General features: G+C 40.0%; 1 protein-coding gene across 1 annotated transcript in view; it reads left to right on the top strand.

Annotated features, from left to right (window-relative positions):
• The first annotated feature begins 1,029 nt into the window (after positions 1–1,029).
• TCF12 (transcription factor 12) overlaps positions 1,030–21,730 on the top strand; it is a 402,539-nt gene continuing 381,838 nt past the window's right edge. Inside the window, exons 1-3 of the mRNA XM_052646128.1 lie at positions 1,030–1,229; positions 2,217–2,313; positions 3,229–3,301. Coding sequence (XP_052502088.1) covers positions 2,239–2,313; positions 3,229–3,301 — 148 coding nt within the window. The 5' untranslated portion in view covers positions 1,030–1,229; positions 2,217–2,238. The remainder of the gene's footprint in view (positions 1,230–2,216; positions 2,314–3,228; positions 3,302–21,730) is intronic.

Raw genomic sequence — 21,730 nt, 5'->3', positions numbered from 1 at the left:
TTTACTGCATTCACTGACCCCAAGAGTCAAACCTTGGCTGATACTGGAGAAAACCTTACTTAGATATCCGGAAAGAAATTGAGGTTTAATTATTTTGTAGTCTTTCTACTCCGTTTAGGGGTTCTTCAGGCCAAGTTCAGTACTTGCGCCAAGACTGCGGCTGTGCGACAGAACCTACCTGGGCCGTCTCTAAAACGAAGGGACTGGCTTGATCCATTACAAAAACTCTTCTTGCGGTGCGACCCGGTAGTCTTGATTGGAAATCAGTAAGAAGAGAGGACTGCAGACGTAGAAACTTGAGCGAGTGGAGTGTTTGGGAACCTGAACCCCACGTTGCTTTGTGTGGTTTGAGGGAGGTCTTGCCTCTTCTGCATTCCGCTCACCAACGAATGTGACCACCCGTACCTACTCCAAGAGCCCGCCAAGGTGGCCGGTCTCTCTGCCCCACGCACTCATCTTCCGCGGCGAGCTCTGCGCAGCCTACTGGGGCCGGAGCCTCCGGGCCAAGCCAAGTCTGGCGTCCGGCGTCCAGCGCGGCTTGCTCCGGAAAGCCTTTCAGGATTCTTGCGGCCTCGGGCTAGGTGGCCTCGGCGGCGGATCCAGATGCGCCCGCTGTTGCGTGTCCGCCGCTCCGCCTCGGGAAGAGAGGCCAGAGCAGAACGGGCTGGGGGAGGCGCCACGGCGGCTGCCGCCCATCTCCCGAGGGCCCGACCAGGCTTCCTCGCAGGCGGCCCGGCCCTGCCTCACGGGGTGCCTGCGCGTGCCTCCCGCCCCTCCCCAGCCGCTCCGGTCCGCCTCACCCCACCGCCGGCTTTGTCCGCCAGCCGCGCGGCGGCCCCTCCCCGTTCCCGTCGGCTCCTCCCCGCCCCCTCCGCTGGCCCCACTTCCTCGGCGCAGGCGGCGGGAGCGGGACGGGGACGAAGGGGTTAACCCGGGGCTCTTCCCGGCGCGGAGGGATCCGGAGCCGAGCCGAGCGCGGTGCTGAGGCTGCCTCAGCGAAAAAAATGTCCGCCTGAGGAGACCCACAAGTTCTATTCGGGGGGACCGCCAGCCCGCCCCGGGAGGAAGGGGCGGCCAGGCCCGAAAGCCGCCTCCCCGGCCCGGATCCGAGAGCTCGCGCTGGGCAAAGTGAGCCGAACCGCCGGGAGGTGCAAGGGGAAGCCCGAGCCCGCTCTCCCGGCCAAAGTGAACTTTAATCGAGGTGGTTGGATGCGGAGACGGGGCGGCAGGTAATTGCGGGCCGGCGAGCGGGAGGGGGACGCTGTGGCGGGGCTGGGGGCTGCGGGGCGACGCCGTGTCCCGGCCGGAGCAGAGGCGCCCCCGGCCCTCGCCCCAACTCCGCACCCCTTTGTACAGAAGCGAACCCGGGGTCCTCTCCAAGTTGGGGAGCGGAGTGGGGGTGGAGGCGAGAGTCGCGGACGGCCAGGCCCGCGGGCGGCGCGCTCGGCCTGCGCGCCCGGCTCAGCGCTCGGTAGGGGCTCTTGGGCGCGCGGGAGAGCGGGCTCTTCGGCTACCGAGCCAGGCTCATTGTTAAGCAGCTCCGGGGTCGGCCGTCCGCAGGCAGGGCAGCAAAAGTGGGAGGAGGCCGAACCGCGGGAGGAGGACGCCGGGCGAGAGCGGGACTAGTTGTCGGTGTTTCTGTTTTCTTTTTTAAAACGCCTCTGGGACGCGCGGGGGATGCGTTCCGACCCCCTGGGCCCGCGGGGGACGTCCGGGCGGCGGCGGCAACAGACGCGGGCCTGCGAGCGGCGCGTTCCCTGCAACTTGTCAGTTCTATTGTTGCAGAGCCAGTGAGTCACTTCGCTACTCCCCTCGCCGCCGTTCCGCTCGCTGGATGCCCAATCGTCCCTCACCCCGCCCCTCGAGACCCCCGCCCCGGCCTGGCCCCGCGCGTCGGGCACCCGGCGGCGGCGGCGCGGCGTAGGGGGCGCCGGGGAGGGGGCAGGACGGGCTCGGAAACTTGCGGGAGAGGTGGCGAGTTGCGGGAGCCCCCGCCTCGCTCCCGGGCCGGGCCGGGAAACGCGTGGATTCACGGACCCGTGCGGGCGTCGGGCTCTCCTGCCCCCTGCCCGCGCGGCGGTGGGGAACGAGGAGGGTATTGGAAGTCAGCCTGGCGCTTTTCCTCTTCCTCTACGCTCCTCTCCATCCCCGAACACACTTTGGGCCTCGGCGGTCTCTGGCTTCTCTCTTAGCAGAGCCTCTTTTTTCTGCCTTAGGACCTGTTAAAAGTGGCCGAAGATGAATCCCCAGCAGCAGCGCATGGCCGCTATAGGGACCGACAAGGAGCTGAGCGACCTGCTGGACTTCAGTGCGGTATGAGAGCTTTCCGCGGCATCTTGGGGTTCTGCTGAGGTTTACAGAAAAAGAAAAGGGGGAGAGCGACGTGGAAACTAAGCAGCGTGAACTCCATCTGCTTTGAGCAGTAGTTTTCAGGGCTAGAGTCCAGCTCCCCCAAGTTGGACACCTGAACTTTGATGTAATGTCTAGACTTGCAGATTTAAAACTTTAATGCCAGAGGGGTCATTTGATTTAACCAGTGAAAAGGAGAACAACTTAAATCTTGAGCTTTGGTTGAGTCACCCTCTGACCCTGATGGTTATTAGGGATTTTGAACTTCATATGAAAAAAGAAAATTGTTTTTTTCTTCAACACTCCTAACCATTTCCTTTCCCAAGATGTGGTATAATAATTTATGGTACCTGAACGATGTTAGTTACAAGAAGCTAGTCAAGGACTAAAATTTCCAGACTTTTGGATTGAACCCTCTTAAGATAAATGTATATGGACTTTAAAAGGTGTATGTGTGTATAAATGTATACAAATTATAAGAAGTGTATGTGTGTATATATGTTTGAAATTTTTTTAACATAGGGAAAAATATCACTTGAAATCAAAGAGCCTATTGCCCTTATTTCTAATGGGTTGAATTCGTTTATTAACTCCTTTTACAAAATGAAGATCATTGACCAAAGCTTACCATTTAAACTTAATCTTAGAATCTCTCATACAAGTGACTGGATTTTCAGAACAGAAAATAGCCAGTATTTCCAAATAGTGTGAGGAAATAGTATCACCAAATGTGTTTGCCTCTCTGGATCTGAATGTATATCTCCGTTTTTAACTTCTCTCTGAAATACAGTAACTAATTGATAACGCTTGATGAACTTCTGTTTGCAAGGAGTCTAGCAGAATTTCAGGACTAATAGAAATGTTTGGGTTATTTTGCAGATGTTTTCCCCACCTGTTAATAGTGGGAAAACCAGACCAACGACACTGGGCAGTAGTCAGTTCAGCGGATCAGGTAAGATCATGTCTGAAATCAGAAACTCATATGTTGGTGTTATGATACGCTTATGTAGAACAATATGAAGTATTTTAGTATTTTTCTTTATACCATTCTTTAGCGTCTAGTTAAAACTATCAACAAAAACAACAAACCCCAAATGTGGGCTGTAGCTCTAAGGCTCCATTGACATTTCTTTGAGAATTTCAATGTGAATTTAAAATATTTTCTTTTCTCTGAATTTTTAAGTTGAAAATCATCTTGTTTGAGTACAGGGGATTGTGTCATGCTTCTGTATTTAGAAAAGTACAAGAAGAAAATGCTCTCTGGTCTATGTATGTTGTTGTTTTGTTTATATATATGTGTGTGTATTTTAAAATTTTCCTAAATTTTAGCCTATTAGCATTATTAAACCTTTGGAAATAAAGACTTGGTAAAATAATATTACTTAAAATAGTCATATGAAAACTGAAATTGAGTCAAGCAATAATTAGTAAGATATTTTAAAAGATGGCTATTCCTTTGGAAGTCTGCAGGAAATTAACAATTTTGTAGACAGTTATTTAAAATGTTGCAAATAAATGAATAGACAGATATACTTTCAAATAACACAGATGATTGAATTCTGTCCTACATTCACATTATAGTAGGATAACATTTAGAATAAGTTAAATTCCTACTCCTACGGTAGTGCTTTGCTCTTTAAATTTACCTCCTGTGTATTTATAACTACTCTGCTCCATTAGTAACATTTATCCCGTATTTCTGAAGAATGCATTTTTCCCTTTATACTCATGATTTAAAAAAATAAATGTTTCAGAAGCAAGGTTCATTCTAGTGTAGAAAATCTCTAATTTTCTGTTTAACTTAGATTATTCCTTAGTGCTCAGAGATGAGAAAAAAATAATGAAGGCCAAGACAGCATCATCCTAAGAAAACCAGCTGTCAAATCTGTAGGCTGAAACTCAATGTATTTCTTTTTGACTGTTGGTTTTTTCTTTCCCCTAATAAAATGATAGTTGATTTCTTAAATGTGAAAGCAAAACATCAGAAATAGTTAATTTCATAACCAGTTTAACTCTTTTTACCACTACATTAAAAATGTTTCTATTTAAAAATCATATACTACTTGAATTTACTAAAATTCATTTTTAATTATGAAATTACAACTTAAAGGGAAAAGATAGCATGTTTTACATCTCAAATAAGTAAAATAAAAATGTTTTAGATTTTAAATATTCTAAAGACTAATATTATTCTTAATCAAAAGAATATCATAAAATGTCAGCCAGACCTCAGCTCTTCTCCCACCTCTTATCTGTTTATTGGTAATTGCTTGGAAAGTCATTGTTTTTTTTGAGTCGGGGAGAGAAAATTATTTGTTAATATAGAAGAAGGCTGTCTTCTCTTTCTTTACTACTGTTTTGAGTACCTGTCAATTTTTGCAGTTGATATACTCAAGAACTTTGAAACTTACTTTGTTGACTGTGTAGTAGATGCTTAGTATATTTCGTTAAATGAGTAATGATATTGCTGTTTCAGATTGGCTTGAATTGTAGAAAATATATGTAAGAGACATTGATATCAGGGACATGAGCTTCAGAAATTTGCTATTAGAAATACTTTTCTGTTTGTGGAATAATGTTGACTATGTATTTTTTTTACTTTATAAAATTTAAAAGTATGATGACTTGATGTGTATTACTAGCATGGCACTGGAGCAGTTGTGGGTCCTTTTTGTAGCATGCATTATACAAAGAAAAAATTATTTTTCTACATTGTAGAAGTGTTCATAGTATTTGTTTCTTTGGAGCAGGAAATTTTAAGTTTTAAAACTGTTAGGTTTTGTATCCATTGAAAACGAACTTAAATATTTTTCTGTGTGTCTTTTAATTTCAGGAAAAAATTATAATTAAAAAAATCTGTGACCTTTAGTAATTTTGAATGGATTTAGCTTTGGGGGAAGGGGAAATTGCAAAGCAATTATTTTATGTGAAAGTATACCGGGAGATATGGCCTTATAGCCGTTTCTTATCTTAAAGGAAACGTTTAAAAGAAATTGGTATGATAGTATTGTTTTATTTATTTTATTGACACTTTAATAATCTTCTGTCCTGATGTCAAAGGATATGTAATACATCCTAGTGATTATTTGCAATATATAAGGAGCTAAAGACCTGACTTTCCTTCTGAAGACATGACCTAAAGACTAATTACCTTGTTTTTGAAATAACATTTGTAAAATCCCAAGGCTTTGCCTCATGAAAACTGTAAGTGTGTAGTATAATTTCCCTTATTGATTGTCCTTTTTGATGCTGACTTAGTTTCACTATAAATGCTATAGTATGTGATGTTGTTTTAAAATCTTATTCTGAATGGAAAATATAACTTGTATGATAGCTGACACTTTATCAAAAGTCACTGTGGAAAAGGTTAATGTATATTTTCTATTACTTATTTGTCTTGACAATAAGTAATATGTCAAAAAATATGGCAATAAAAATTAGTCATAATTTTTATTTTTTCAGCAAGGGTGTTAATTTTCTTTGCATTATAATAAGACAGAACTTGTCCACTTGATAGTATAGAATCTCCGAGGTATTCTTATTGTGACCTTGAGAGAGGGGCTTCTTTCTGTAAGAGTCAAAGGTGAGGCACTTTATAGGACAACACTGTCCTGTTAGGGAAAGCTTGTTGAAAGGATTGACAAAGTGGAAATAGTTCGGTGTTTAAATCTGCTCTCCCCTCCAACTTTAGGTCTTGAGTGTGTAGAACTAAATTGTGATATTGGGCTTAGATTTTAGTGGTTTAAATATTTACATGATAGCTGAAAGTTTTCCTTTGTTAGTTTTTGAATCCAAGTCATAAGAGGTGTCCAAAGGAAGTGGGATACATTTGTTTTGTAAGCAGCCTATACATATTGAGTCAGTTTCTCATATTTCCATCTAGAAAGTTATTTTAGCTAGCAAGTAAAGCTTTCACTTTTCTTTGTTCAAATCAGACTTTTGTAACACTAAATTTCTTCTTGCTGAAGATTTTTGGAAAGAACTATAAGAACTATTTTTCTAGCTCTTAATTTTTAAAAGGGATGCAGGATTTCATTTTTTGGGGGGGTATTTTCATATGTACATACAGATTTTTTGAAAATATCGATATAGGGGCAGAAAAATGAATTCTCATTAAATTTCTCCTCAGTTTTTTGTAAATTAAACTTTTTGTTTTGAGATAATTGTAGATTCATACGCAGTTGTAAGAAACAATTCAGAGATCCCACTTGCACTTTACCATGCTTCTCACAATGGTAACGTCTTGTAAAACTATGGTACAATATCACAGCTAGGTTTCTGACAGTGATACAGTCAAGAGACAAGAGCAGTTTCATCATCACAAAGATTCCTGATGTCCTGATGTTTCCCTAATGTAGCTTTATCTATTTTTAAAGTAATTTGAAAAGAAAAAAAGGGAAAAATTAGTCAATATTTACTCACAGATTGCCACAACATTATTCAAAATATCAAAAAAAAGAACACCAAAGTTTTACCAATGTATTTTTTGACTGAATTGTAAATATAAGTAGGAATGGTAATTTTAAATGTGAAACTAGGTTTGGGTTTTTCACTTAAGGTATTATAAACTTATGAGTAGGATATGTTTCATATTATGTGCCTATCAGTATTGAAATTTGTTGACTACGGTGTGTAGTCTTACAGACTTACGATGGTGTGTAAGTCTTACAGACTTACTCAAATTTAATACTGCTATTTGGATAACTGAGCCATGTTAGACATTTGCTTCTGGCACGCTGTAATGATCAGTTAAAGTAACTGCAGAGTCAGCAGGCAGATGAAGAAAAATACAATATTTTAGGATAAATATAGTCTATTGTTAAGCAGCTTATTTAAAAGTTAAGTAGTAAAGGAGTTTTTTTAGAGAATCTGTATATGAAAATATAATCTTAGAAAACAAAAATTAGATACAAGATTATAACCATGAGTATTGCGTGTTTTTAGGAGTAGTTCCTACAGAGTTATTTTAAGTAGTCATGGCTTATAATGGATTTGGAAAGCAGTTTGATTAGGTCACAGTATTTTAGAGGCTTGGTTTTACAGTGAGCCATACCTTTGATTAATTATTATTCCTGTTTTCATTAACAGTTTAAATACAGATTCAACTTTCTTTTATGCTATCTTTTGGTTTGTGTTTTTATTTGAGTTTTAAAATCATTCTCTTGGATAGGAAGATCGCTATTGTTATTTATTGTTATTACTATTGCTGTTGTAAAAAAGATGAAGATTGCTGCTATTACTTAGTCACTAAGTCATGTCTGACTCTTTTGCAACCCCATGGACTATAGCCTATCAGGCTTCTTTATCCATGTGATTTCCCAGGCAAGAATACTGGAGTGGGTTGCCATTTCCTTCTCCAGGGAATCTTCCCGACCCAGGGAGCCAACCTGGGGAGCAAATCTACATCCTCTGCATTAGCAAGCGGATTCTTTACCACTGAGACACCAGGGAAGCCCAAAGATGAAGATACTCAACTTTAAATTTAAACACAATTGTTTTCATTTTCACATTTTATATTTAATGGGCTATATACAGTAATTTCTTTTTTTATATGTATATTCTTTTTATTTTTTAAAATTATTTTTTTAAAGTATTTATTTATTTGGGCATTGGGTCTTAGTTGCAGCAAGTAGGATCTTCCTTTGTTGTGATGCATGGACTCTAGTTGTGGTACATGGGCTTCAGAGCACTCTGGCTCAGTAGTTGTGGCTCATAGGCTTAGCTGCTCTCTGGCTAGTTCCCAGACAAGGGATTGAACCTGGGTCCTCTGCATTGGAAGGCAGATTCTTAACCACTGGACCATCAGGGAAATCCCAGTAATTTCTTATTAAAGCCAAATAGATTTTTTTGTTCTTGAACAATTGATAATCATGTGTGGAATGCCATTGTCTGCCTAGTGTTGCCAAAGACTGGAATGACTTTCCACAAAAGAGTAAAATAACACTATTAGAAAAACTCTCCTGAAAAAAAAGTAGTTTCTGGCCAGTGTGTGGGATAATTAAAAAAAAAAAAAAATTCATAGGACTGCTTTTGGGTATTGCTTGAATATGGTTTTTTGGAAGGGAATGTTGAAATTTGAATCTAATGCTTTTGTGCTTATAGAATAAAATGAAAAGAAGATGGACATTTAAATATATCAGTTAGAAAGACTTTCTGCTTTGTTAAATAGTTGAGCCATATTCATCTTAGATTTATCAATTAAACCCATATTTATTTAGTATTTGCATATCTTGGTATTCTCCTAGCTTTTGGGAAGGTGGCAAATGGAGAAGGATATAGAGAAAAGGGGGAGGCATTTCATTAGATAGATAAGATAAAAATATGAGGCAGATAAATATCTGTAACAAAAAATGTCAACAGTTGCACATCAGTGTAGATTATATTGAGTCCATAAGAATAAGGATGTGCTGAGGAGTGAGGGGACTGGTTTAAAGATAAATCAGAAGTGTTGCATTTAGAGTTGACTTTAAAGGAGATACAAAAAATGAGTTAGAGAAGACCTGTCCTCCCAAATGTCCTCCTTCTCATTAACGGAGACCTGGAAATGGGAGGCTTGCTTCAAGGGCCTGTGTATGTACAATTCAGGGAAAGAGAAACTGATTTTTATTGATGACAGCTCCTGTACTCCTAGAGGAGCTCATGTTTATATACTGCATGGGTTCAAATCTAACCATTGCTATTTATGAGCTGGTGATCTTGGTTACGTTTCTTACCCTTTTTATGCTTCTGTTTCTTAACCTGTAAAAGCCTCATGAGTGTTAACTGAGTTGATAGAAGTAAAGCTCTAGAACAGTATCTGGCACATAGTGAACTGTGGCGAAGTGAATTGTTAGTGGTGAGGCAATAAAATAAGGAAAGCATTTACTTACTCAGGAGGCTATTGTGCTAATCTCTGGTATAAATTTGGACCTGGTATTAGCATAGGAAGTAGAAAGGAAAAATACCAGAAGAAAAGAAAGGATTGACAGAATTTGAAGGATTGGATTTCTGTAGGTAAGAAAAATGACTTTTGCAGTTCTGGTAAAACTGGAAGATTGTTGTGCTGGAAGAAAAAAAAAAAAGATGATCTGTTTTGAGCATTTTAAATTTCACATGGCCTGGGACTCTTGTTAATTTGGGGATTTATGAGAATAGAGTGCTGCAGGATGAGTTAAAGATTTTGGTTTTAAAAAAGCTATTTTCTGCCTATAAAATTAATACATAATCATCATTGAAAAAAAGTTAGAACAGAAGAAGCAATAGGTGGGGAAAGACATTCATTATTTTACTATTGAGTAGTTTTTACAATTTGATTCATTTCCTTCTAGTCTTTTTTTCCCCTGTTGTATGTTTGCAACATCGTGAACTTACTGATAGTTTCATTTCTTGTCCTGCTTTTTTATTTCACATGATGTTATGAACACTATCTCATACTCTTAAAGATTCTTCATTAGTTCGGTCGCTCAGTTGTGTTCAACTCTTGCGACCCCATGGACCGCAGCACATCAGGCTTCCCCATATATCACCAACTCCTGGAGCTTGCTCAAACTCATGTCCATTGAGTCGGTGATGTCATCCAACCATCTCATCCTCTGTTGTCCCCTTCTCCTCTTGCCCTCAGTCTTTCTCAGCATCAGCGTCTTATCCAATGAGTCAGTTCTTCACATCAGGTGGCCAAAGTATTGGAGCTTCAGCTTCAGCATTAGTCCTTCCAATGAATATTCAGGACTGATCTCCTTTAGGGTTGACCAGATTGATCTCCTTGCAGTCCAAGGGACTAGCAAGAGTCTTCTCCAATACCACAGTTCAAAAGCATCAAAAAAGATTCTTCATAAACTCCCTTAAAAACTGTTGTATTATTACATGGGATGGATAGAGTGTAACTTATCAAATCATTTCTCATACTGCTTGATGCTTAGAGAGTCTGTTGATTTGCTTCTTGGTATTATAAAAAATATGATAGTGAATACCTTTTTGTACATCCATACATTTTTATCTGCACTTCAGTTTCCTTTGGCTAGGAGGTGGAGATTTGGGGTTTTATTCCTACAAGTAAAGCTAAGTGAGTGTATACCCTAGGGAAAGGTCAAGGATTGATGGTAATGGTGGAGTTAAATATATAAAATTAGTTACTTTGGTTGATTATTTATTATTTTATAGATGGAGTGTTTGATGACATTTGGTGCAGATTTGTATTTGTATTGATTGTGTGGTGACTGGAGGGAATTCTTGTCATTCTTTGAGCTATGCTTGTTGAAATGGAGTGGAATCTAGTTGGATTGTATACATTTCTGATATGTCTACTGTTTGTTCTCTCTGTTTTTTGTTACTTTTGGATACAAAAGCATCCAAGTGTTACTCTGTGCATTCCATCTTTGAAGTTGTGTAAAGTTCTTCACTTTTTTCCTCTGATGGTGAAGGGAGTGGAGTGAGTCGGCATGATTATATTTAATGTAGAAAATGTGAGAGAGCCCTTGAATTCTTGGCATTTTATAAGAGAGGCAGTGGAGTATAGTGGGAAGAATTGGTCTCAGGAGCCAGATGACTAGATTGGAACTTATTAGCTGGGCCCTGGAAAAGTCATTTAAATGATCTGAGCATACTTTTTTCCTTTGTGAAGAGTGAATGATAATGCTTACCATCAGAATCCATATGAGGATCAAATAAGATCTCTGTATATTGCTTACTACACTATGCAGCTTCAAAAATGGTAGCTGCCATTGTTATGGTACCCTCTTAAGTAATACTAATGTAATATTAATTATTAATAGTAATAATTATAACCAGTTGTATAGCTAATGTTTATTGAGCTGTTATCATATGCTAGGTACTATGTTAAGCTGTTTATAGGCATTATCTCATTTTGCTTTGGGTAAAATGCAATATTTATGGTGGTAGATAGGGTGAAGAAATGCCCATCAAGGACAGCATGTCAGAGTTGCTTTTTAGTGCCATAAAATTGTACATGTTAAAATTCTAAGAAGATATCAGGCAGAAGAATAGTTTTGAAAGGTCATTCATTTCAGTTCATTCGGGTCGGACTCATTGCAACCCTATGGACTGCAGCATGTGAGGGTTCCCTGTCCATCACCAACTTGCTAAAACTCCTGTCCATCGAGTTGGTGATGCCTTTCAACCATCTCATCCTCTGTCATCCCCTACTCCTCCCACCTTCAGTCTTTCCCAGCATCAGGATCTTTTCCAGTGAGTCAGTTCTTCACATCAGGTGGCCAAAGTATTGGAGTTTCAGCTTCAACATCAGTCCTTCCAATGAATATTCAGGACTGATTTCCTTTAAAATGGACTGGTTGGATCTCCTTGCAGTCCAAGGGACTCTCAAGAGTCTTCTCCAACACCGCAGTTCAAAAGCATTAATTCTTTGGCACTCAGCTTTCTTTATGGTCCAACTCTCCCATCCATACATGACTACTGGAGAAACCATAGCTTTGACTAGACGGACCTTTGTTGTCAAAGTAATGTGCTGAGTTTTAGTATGCGGTCTAAGTTGGTCATAGCTTTTCTTCCAAGGAGCAAGTGTCTTTTTAATTTCATGGCTGCAGTGATTTTGGAGCCCAAGAAAATAAAGTCTTGTCGCTGTTTCCATTGTTTCCCCATCTGTTTGCCATGAAGTGATGGGACTGGATGCCATGATCTTAGTTTTTTGAATGTTGAATTTTAAGCCAGCTTTTTCACTCTCCTTTTTCACTTTCATCAAGAGGCTCTTGAGTTCCTCTTCACTTTCTGCCATAAGGGTGGTGTCATCTGCATTTCTGAGGTTATTGATATTTCTCCCAGCAATCTTGATTCCAGTTTGTGCTTATCCAGCCTGGCATTTCACATGATGTATTCTGCATATAAGTTAAATAAGCAGGGTGACAATATGCAGCCTTGACATACTTCATTCCCAATTTGGAATCAGTCATTGTTTCATGTCCAGTTCTGACTGTTGCTTCCTGACCTGCATATAGATTTCTCAGGAGGCAGATCAGGTGGTCTGGTATTACCATCTCTTGAAGAAATTTTCACAAGTTGTTGTGATCCATACAGTCAAAGGCTTTGGTGTAATCAATAAAGCAGAAGTAGATGTTTTTATGAAATTCTCTTGCTTTTTCTATGATCCAGCAGATGTTGGCAATTTGATCTCTGGTTCCTTTGCCTTTTCTAAATCCAGCTTGAACATCTGGAAATTCACGGCTCACAAACTGCTGAAGCCTGGCTTGGAGAATTTTGAGCATTACTTTACTAGTGTGTGAGATGAATGCAATTGTGCGGTAGTTTGAACATTCCTTGGTATTGCCCTTTTTTGGGATTGGAACGAAAACTGACCTTTTCCAGTCCTGTGGCCACTGCTGAGTTTTCCAAATTTGCTGCCATATTGAATGCAGCACTTTCACAGCATCACCTTTTAGGATTTGAAATAGTGCAACTGGAATTCCGTCACCTACACTAGCTTTGTTTGTAGTGATGCTTCCTAAGGCCCACTTGACTTTGCAATCCTCTACAATGTGAAGTGCTCTTCAGGCACTCTATCATTAGGTGCCTAGTAACCTTACCTTTATGTTTTTGTAGCTGATTTCTTCTTAATACTATTATTTTATGGACTACATATTGTATAATGCAGAATGGTGAATAGAAATGTGTATACTTATTAAAACCTTTTTCCGTGTTAATATCACCACTTGGATAAAGCGTTTTCTCGATATTCTGTCTCTAGCTGCTTGAAAATTTTCTTTTCTGGAGTGAAGTGTAGTCTAAATAAATTAATAAATTAAAAATGATGTGACCTGAGAGGATAGAATAGCTAGGAGACAGGTTGGATAGAATGTTAAGAGTCTATGGGGTAGAGCTTCTTCAGTTTTTTCTTAATAGCAGAGAAGGAGCATAAACTTCCCTGGTAGCCTGAAGCAGCACATTTTACGTGAGCAGAAGAAATCTTAAAAGCCTTCATGTGCATTTTACGTTGTATTCCCTAGCACAGACATATTTGTTGTAATATAATTGTGTTTTAATTAATCATTGAGTAAAACTGAAGTTGTAGGAAGATGCATTGAGTATAGCTTATGACATCACCTTCCTCTTGTCTTCGTTATAGTATCTTTAGGGGTAGTGGCCGGAGTGGAATGGATGCAGCCCTATGCTATCCTTTGTTTTGTGAGAAGGCCAGCCTTAGAGTTTCTTCTTTGGCTGTTATTGGTCCTGGGTCTTTTCTGGTTGCCACAGAAATCTCTGAAAAAGGATTGTTACACTGGTTGGGAGTGGTTTTGGTAGGGAGGAAATTGTTATTCCATAAACAAAGCACAGAGAGATTTGTTGTAATACGTGTAACTGTCATTTGAACCTCTGTTTTCTTTTTCTAGCCAGATCATCCTGTAATTTTTCTGCATACCCTTGACTTGAGAAGAAAATGTATGTTTTTACAGACAGAGCTTTGGTTTTTTAATCCATGTTTAAAATGTGCTCTCACGTGTTCCAGGTTAAAAATGTGCTCTCATAAAGACCATGGTGAGTCATCCAAGCTACTATAAGCTGATTGGGGACTTAAAGATCGCACAGAAATGAAAACGGATTAGGGATTGGTTACTAATTTTTATTGCATTGAATAGTGATTCAGGGATAAAACCTTTCAAATAAAATAACATTTTGAGACAAGGCACAGGACAGAAACACTACCTTTCTTAAGAAACAAAAGACTACCATACCTTATCTTTGGCTATTACAAATGAAAAAAACTGGCTCAAGATGTCATTTTCTCAGATCTGTTTCAGATATTAAGAAAGTGCATGAATTTGAACTGAGGGAATACTCTGAATTTGGGAAATTATTCCAGTACTCCAAAGGAAGTCTTTTTGGAAGTAGCCTCCCTCACAAGTTGTTGATTTGTTTTCTTCTGGTGGTTTTGCTGGTGAGCCATTGTGAGGCTTTTAAATGAGCAGGATTACCTCATGATGACTCTCCCACCACTTCATTGGTGGTTAGAGAATGCAGGTTGAACTTAATATGATCACACAACTCCAGTCAATGAGCAGGTGTGCTGCTGTTCTCAGCAAGAGTGAGTGAGTGGTAGGGTACCACGGGGAACCTTGCTTGGAGGGAATTACAGTCATCGGCCTCTTGGTCCTGGGGTGTGTGTTCTTTTGAGATTGTTGGGAATAAATGAAAGGTTTGCTGTGCCACTAGGTTTGCTTGGCTCACTTTGGATTTATGGCAGAAGCATGATTTGGCCTCAGGTTAGAGAATCTGAGTTTATATGGGCATTCATAAACAAGGGATGAACTTTGTTTAGTTCTCCTGAGTGAGGAGGTCCTCTCTGGTTTTTGCTATTTGGAAACCCTACTGTATCCAACTGACTTTGACCTACTTAGGCTTTGGAAAATGTTTTTCAGTGTTGGTTCTGATTTGGAATAAAGTTAAAGGGGGAGGTTGGTTGTTGCATGTTGAATCTCTTCGTCACAACTTATAGACAACTTGAATTGATTATGCTTTTCCAACTAGGCAAGTAATAGATTCATTTAAAGACTTTATTTATCCTAAATGTCTCTTACTTAACCATCAACTAGTTCTTTTTATTCTAGGTGATAGCATAGTTTGTTTATTATATGTCAAGACCACCTTTCATCTGCCAAAGGTTCACAGTCACTAATCTGCCATTTTGACATCCAAAAAGAACTGAGTCAAAATTTTCCTTTTAAATTCAGCATAAACTATTGTAGTGGCAAATACAATCTTTTCTGAAGGGAAGTCATTGGCATTCCCTATTTTTCTAGTTGGAGCTTCCCTGCTGGCTCAGTGGTAGAGAATCTGCCTGCCAATGCAGAAGACACAGGTTTGATCCTTGCGTCGGGATGATCCCCTGGAGAAGGAAGTGGCAACCCACTCCAGTATTCTTGCCTGGAAAACCCCATGGACATAGGAACCTCGCTGGCAGGGTACAGTCCATGGGATCACAAAAGAGTTGGACACGACTTAGCGACTAAAAAACAACAGTTTTCCTACTTCTTATATAATTACCAGGTTCTGGGGATGATGTAACATACAGCATATATACTCTTTCTTTTCTAAAATGTGAAAAACGGAATTCTAAAACCCACCTGGCTCCATGGATTTCTGAAAAGGTATTACAGACCTCCCTTTGTGTGTGTGTGGATGTGGGAGTGAGTGGTTACGGGGGTGTGTGTGTGGGAGTGAGAATTAACCTCCCTCCCTCCTTCACTGTTGTTTTCAACTCAAAAATTTCTTTTTTGGACTAAAACTCTATAGACTAGAGACTGAATTATTTTAAATACAGAAAAAAAATTGTAGTGGACTTGCTAATATAAAAGGAAATTCTTCTTGTAATACAGCCTTTTTGGACTGAGCTTTGTGCTTTGAGGTGTTTACCTTATATATTGTTTTAGGAAATCAGTTTTTATTTTGAGTAGGGATAAGCTTTTTATCTTTTGGGCTAAGGAGTGTAGTGATACTTGCCTGGACATTTTGCATGGAAATTTTCAGTGTGCTAATAGAAATGTTCTTATATATATATAATATATATAAAACCAGGTAAGAAATAGTTACGTATATATACGCGTGTATATAAAACTAGCTGCCTATGACTGTGTGCAAGAGAAAGCCTCAGCCCTGGCCCATATCCAGGTTTAACAGTGTGAGAACAAACAAGAAAATCCCACCAAGCCATATGCATGAAGAAAAGGAGGTGCTAAGGTTTAGTTTCATAGAGGACAGGCAACAAAACCAGTCTTTGGTAGTTTTATTCTTTCCTGTTATATCGGTTAAAAGGTTCGTAGCGTGATGTTTCAGAAAAGGCGATGGCACCCCACTCCAGTACTCTTGCCTGGAAAGTCCCATGGACGGAGGAGCCTGGTGGGCTGCAGTCCATGGGGTCGCTGAGGGTTGGACGTGACTGAGCGACGTCACTTTCACTTTTCACTTTCATGCACTGGAGAAGGTAATGGCAACCCACTCCAGTGTTCTTGCCTGGAGAATCCCAGCCGTCTCTCCCAGACGGTGGGCTGCCGTCTCTGGGATCACACAGAGTCGGACACGACTGAAGCGACTTAGCAGCAGCAGCAGCAGCAGCATGATGTTTATTCCTGCAGTGTACTCGTTAAAGGCATCTTCATTAAAAACAAATTGTGATTCTGATGAGTGGATGAAGTTTTCCTCAGGAGCCTGTCATTGGCTTAGTGCTATTATTGTTTAATGTAGCTATGAAAGTAGCAATGAAGGGAGTGTGTAATAAACTAGTCCTTGTGTATCTGTTGTTTTGAGAGTCAGGTCAGTTGGCTATTCTGACTTTCCTGGTTCCCTTGCAAACCTGTTTCCTGTAGCATTACCAGTGTTACTGTCTGAAGAATCCTTGCATAATATTGAATAATTAAATTGACATAAAGTTTGTAGAGGTTTGAGATACCCCGTTGTGGGAACACAGAACAGGCTACACAGCTCAGGTCTGTCTTGCCTTCGTATTTATTTAACCTCTCTTGTCAAACTTCAGTTGTTGCCAGAGTGAATAGAGTATTGCCAGCCTGAGACTGACACTTGCTGAACAAGTTAGATAGCAGTGGGACTTTGCCCAGTGAATGATTCAGGGAATGAGAAGAGTCTTATTATTTAAAAGAAAATCAATAATGATGAATGTACTTCATAAATATTTACCCATTCACTATTTACTTCATAATTCTTGTAGGAAGTTGGTAAGTGTTCATTTTACAGAGGAAGTAGAGAAATCAACAGTGATATACATTTGCCTGTGGTTTCTTATTGCCCCTCAGGAGTAGCAGACTGATCAGTTGCAGTTGCACCTGCACTGATACCAATCTACACCAGAATACGGTTTGTCAGGAGGAATTTAATATCTCTAGAAATCGTTGAAGTTTGTTCTTATAACTGGAGGCTTAAATGGTGCCAAGTTGATAATCTTCAAAAGAAAGTGCTTCAGGATTTATTTATTGTTAAAATGATAATCAAAAGCCTCCATAAAATAAAACTCTTCTTGTTGGTATTACACAATATTAAATATAAACAACTACAGTCTGAAATGTCTTTAGGAGAGTTTCTTCTTTTTGCGTGTGGTCCTCTCTTGTTCAGCTGTTGTCAGCCTTTGTGCTTTGGGAAGAAGATGAAATCTGATCGTTACAAGATACTGGAATATTCACAGGTATTATTTAGTTGAGGCCATAGAAGAGAATGGTTGTTTCACAGTGTAGAAAATTCTTTATTTTCACTTCCCCCTTTTCAAAGATTTAGTGTTTATTTAGTTATAAAGGCAAGTAAAAGCAGATAGAAAATAGTTATTCCAAGGGTAGTTTAAAATATTATTGAACATGTAGAAGAGGTTTTAATGGAAGTTGTTGAAATTTAATTTTGGCAACAGACTTTTCAAAGCAGTAAAATGAAAAGATATATTTGAGAGGGTGGCAGTCTAGTGAATTTTGTATTTTTATTTATTTAAAGTAGACTGGGCTTTCATTTTGTTGAAGCACATTTGTAGGCATAGGAGAGAATATGTTAATGTGCTGTTTTTTATTGGTCTATGTAGAATGGTTTGTTCACTTTAAGGTGGTGGAGAACTTAGACAGTCATGTTGTGGTATGCTGGAAAGGGGAGGGGTTTGAAGTCACAATGTTTGGTTCCTTGTTGGTGTTACCATTTACCAGACTTGTGATCCTACAACAGTATGTTAAACTCTGTTTATTTTATGTCTAAAATGAGGAGAATAAAAATACTGCCTAACGGTTGTGATAGTGATCAAATTAAATAATTTTTATGGAAATTATTTCTAAAATGTGGAGGTTTGTGATTCTGTTCTAATTTTAGTTGTTGTTCAGTCGCTACCTCCTGTCTGACTTTTTGTGACCCCATGGACTACAGCACGCCAGGCCTCCCTGTCCCTCACCATCTCCCAGAGTTTGCCCAAGTTCATGTTCATTTTGTTCACATTTGCCCAAGTTTGCCCAGGTTCATGTCCACTGAATTGGTGATGCTGTGAAACTGTCTCTGTACTAACGTACTACAACCATAATCCTTACTGATATTAGTTGTCTTACAATGTTAGGTGGCATAGCAACTCTTCAAAGGTTTCCAAGCTCACAAGTTTATGGGCAATGAGTGACTGTTCTTGCAAAACTTCATTTCTGACAGTCAGTTTAGGTCAGGTGATTGAGAGGGATGATAATCTAAGGAACTGCCTTACAGTAAGGACCCCTCAGAATCTCAGAATTCCTCAGATGAATTTTTTCTCTTTTTGGTTAGATGAGGGAAGTTAAAGCAATAAAGTAAACTTTGTTGTATCTCCATTAGTAACTTTGAGTCTTGTATTTTCACCTTAGTTTTAAATGCTTGTTGAGGATCTGTTGTAGTGACAGTGTTAACCCTAGGCTTAAGCAGGGTGGCAGCTGTATGGTTCTTAGGAAAGTTTTTGCTTTGTTTGATGAGCAGTTATCCAAACAAAATTTTAGTGTCAGTAAGAGTTAACCTTTCGAAGATTTTGAAGTACTGAATGTGGTGGCCTTTGTATACTTCTGAGTGAGGATGAGAGGATGCAAGGGTGAAATTGGGAAATACAGGTGGAACTGCTATCTTCTGTGTGCCTGTGCTTGAGGCAGGAAGGGCTAGCTTAGTCTTACCCAGAAAGGGCTGGGACACTGTGTGCTGCTGCTTCTGTTTGTGTGCTCTTTGTGATCAGGAAAGATGGGGCTTCCCCAGGCCCTGTGCTGTCCCTTTCCAATCAGTGTGCTTGTCTGGACATACAAAACCCCTAGGCTACTTTTTATTGGGAAATAGTGAGGTTTTTACTTATTCTGTGTATGTATGTGTTAATGGGATTGTATTGTTTGGAACTTTTCACTTTATTTTAAAGAAAGAAATCAGCAAATTCAGGAACCCAGAGACAGTGTGGCTATTGGGGTGGTTTTGATGGAGGCTGTGTACTGGTGAACTTCATTGGAGCTATTTTCTGATTTTTCTTTAGGAGAAGATAATGGCTGGGTTTAGGTGAGCGGGGTTATAGGATGATTTGACATTTCATTTGACTGATGTCAGGAAAACTTTGGGGCTTTCTGGTTGTAACAGTTCCTATTCCATCTTGAAAGATCTGTGTTAAATTGCAGTGATGTGAGAGTAGATGATAGGTGAAACAGAAAAACTGTGGACCTTGGGAATGGATAGTTAGGTTTCTAAATATAATCTCTAAGAACGCTGGGCCAGGTGAAGTAGCTTGCTTTCCTTTCATGAGTATTTCATGGCTTTTGCATTCTTATTGCTACCCCTGGAATCTGTTACTTCACTGCTGGATGTCACAGTAGTCTCCTTACTTGGCCCCTATTGCCATTTGCTCTGTTTTATTCTGCTCAGGCTGCCATAACAAAATAACACAGGCTGAGTGATTTAAACAACAGCAATTCATTTTCCAACAGTTCTGGAAACTGGAAGTCTGAGATCAGGGTACTGACATTGTCAGGTTCTGATGTGAACTCTTCCTGGCTTATAGGCTCTCTTCTTGCTGTGTTCTCACGTAGCCTTTCCTTAGTGTGTGCATGACAGGAGAGGAGGGAGAGAAAATTGTATGGTGTCATTTTCATGGGTGTGTGCTAAGTTGCTTCAGTAGTGTCTGACTTTGTGACCCTGTGGGTTGTAGCCTGCCAGGCTCCTCTGTCCATGGGATTCTCCAGGCAAGAATACTGTGGAGTGGGTTGCCATTTCCTTCTCCAAGGGATCTTCTTGACCCATGGATCAATCCTGCATCTCATTGTGTCTCCTGCTTTGGCAGGCAGGTTCTTTACCACTGGTGCCACCTGGGAAGCCCAGTGTTGTCTTACAAGGGCACTAATGCCATTGCAGGGGCCCCAGCCTCATGACCTCATTTCATCCTAATTACCTGTCAAAGGCCTCATTCCAAATATTGGCTTCAGTAGATGAATTTGTGGGAGGGAGATGCAAATGTTTAGTCCAAAACACAATCCTCATATCTTTAAAACATCTTTCTCCTATGGTTTTTCTCAGTCTGTATTTGTTCCCTGTTGGGTATCAAAACAAACAGAAACTCCACCTTGGCATTTAGGTTCTTTAATAATGTGATAGAAGCTTACTTGAGCCAGTTTTACACTCAGTACTTCCCAATCTGAATTGTATGGTTCAGTTGCACTGGTTTTTTTACCTGACTTCCTGCCTCTAGTTTTGTTTTTTGTTTTTTTTCTTACTAACTGGAATACTTACTTGCTGTTTTTGTGTCTTTTTAACCCCCTTTCTTTCATGAAATCTTTTCCAGCCGTTTTGGTTCATAATTTTCAAAAAATATGGCTTCCAGATATTTAAAGGATATTTGGGTAAAGGAAAATACTAGTTCTTTTTTGCTCCTGAAGGCAAAGCTAAGGCTATTAAGGTGGTTATGACCAGTAGATCTTTGATTCCAGCCAGTTACTGTAGCTAGACAGCTAATGGGTTAGCCCTGTAAATTTAAAAGAAGACTGAAGACTGCTTTTTGTGAGTATTGAACAAAGGAGTTCTGTTTTAGAATATATATAGCTTAGATTATATGCTTTCTGAGAGCAAAAATAGTGTTTTACACTTGTAGTTCTGCAAAATACCTTGCTTTTAGGCCAAGTACCTGGTGATTGACTATTTTTAGGTTTGGGGATATGTGATAGATTGGTGGAAAGAAAGATTAAATCCCCTAAATTAAATTTCTTAGATTAAATGCCCTGATTTGCATTTTTCTCTAGGATCAGCTTCATGGGGAAGTTTTAAGGGAGCACTGGATTTGTGTGGATTAGCTGACCAGAGACCTGTGGTGTTCATTTATTAGTATGTTTCACCTGTTCTCTTATTTCTTCTGAGAATATCTTAGCTCATCCACAACCCCACATTTAAACATCAAGGATGAGCAGGAAGTGGCCAAGTGGTAAAGCCATTGAGGTTGTATGTGAGTACAGCTGTCTCTACTGAACCACAGCCAGCCCTAACTCTGAAGAGCAAAGAGAAGTGATACTTTCATAGTGTTTTCTTTTCTCAAGGCATGTGTCATTTTTGTTCTTTAGTAACTTCATATTGTGGGAAGGATGGCCTCTCTGCTACTGACCTTGATTGGGTAGAGGAGCTCTGTTGTATGAGGGCCAAAAGGAACCATTCTGTCACAATCTGGAAACCACTAGGTGGCCAAAACCTTGGAAGTGATACTTTTCCTACAGTAACCTGGATTTTTGCCAATTGAATTGAACCACAGAAGAGAGGTTATATGACCTAGCATGAAAATAAATGTGGGGAAACATCTGTAAGCGCAGAAAAAAGGTAATCTTAATGGAACTGAGTCTATTTGCCTGCTTAATTTGTAGAGGAAAGGTGAATGATCACCTTTTATTTAATGCTTCTAAAATCATCCTCAGATTTTTGGGCCAAAAGCTGTTTT

Source organism: Budorcas taxicolor, chromosome 10, assembly GCF_023091745.1.
Source record: "Budorcas taxicolor isolate Tak-1 chromosome 10, Takin1.1, whole genome shotgun sequence".
NCBI classification, from domain to species: Eukaryota; Metazoa; Chordata; class Mammalia; order Artiodactyla; family Bovidae; genus Budorcas; species Budorcas taxicolor.
Note: the sequence above shows the minus strand (reverse complement) of the source record. Positions and strands in the feature narration are given on the sequence as shown.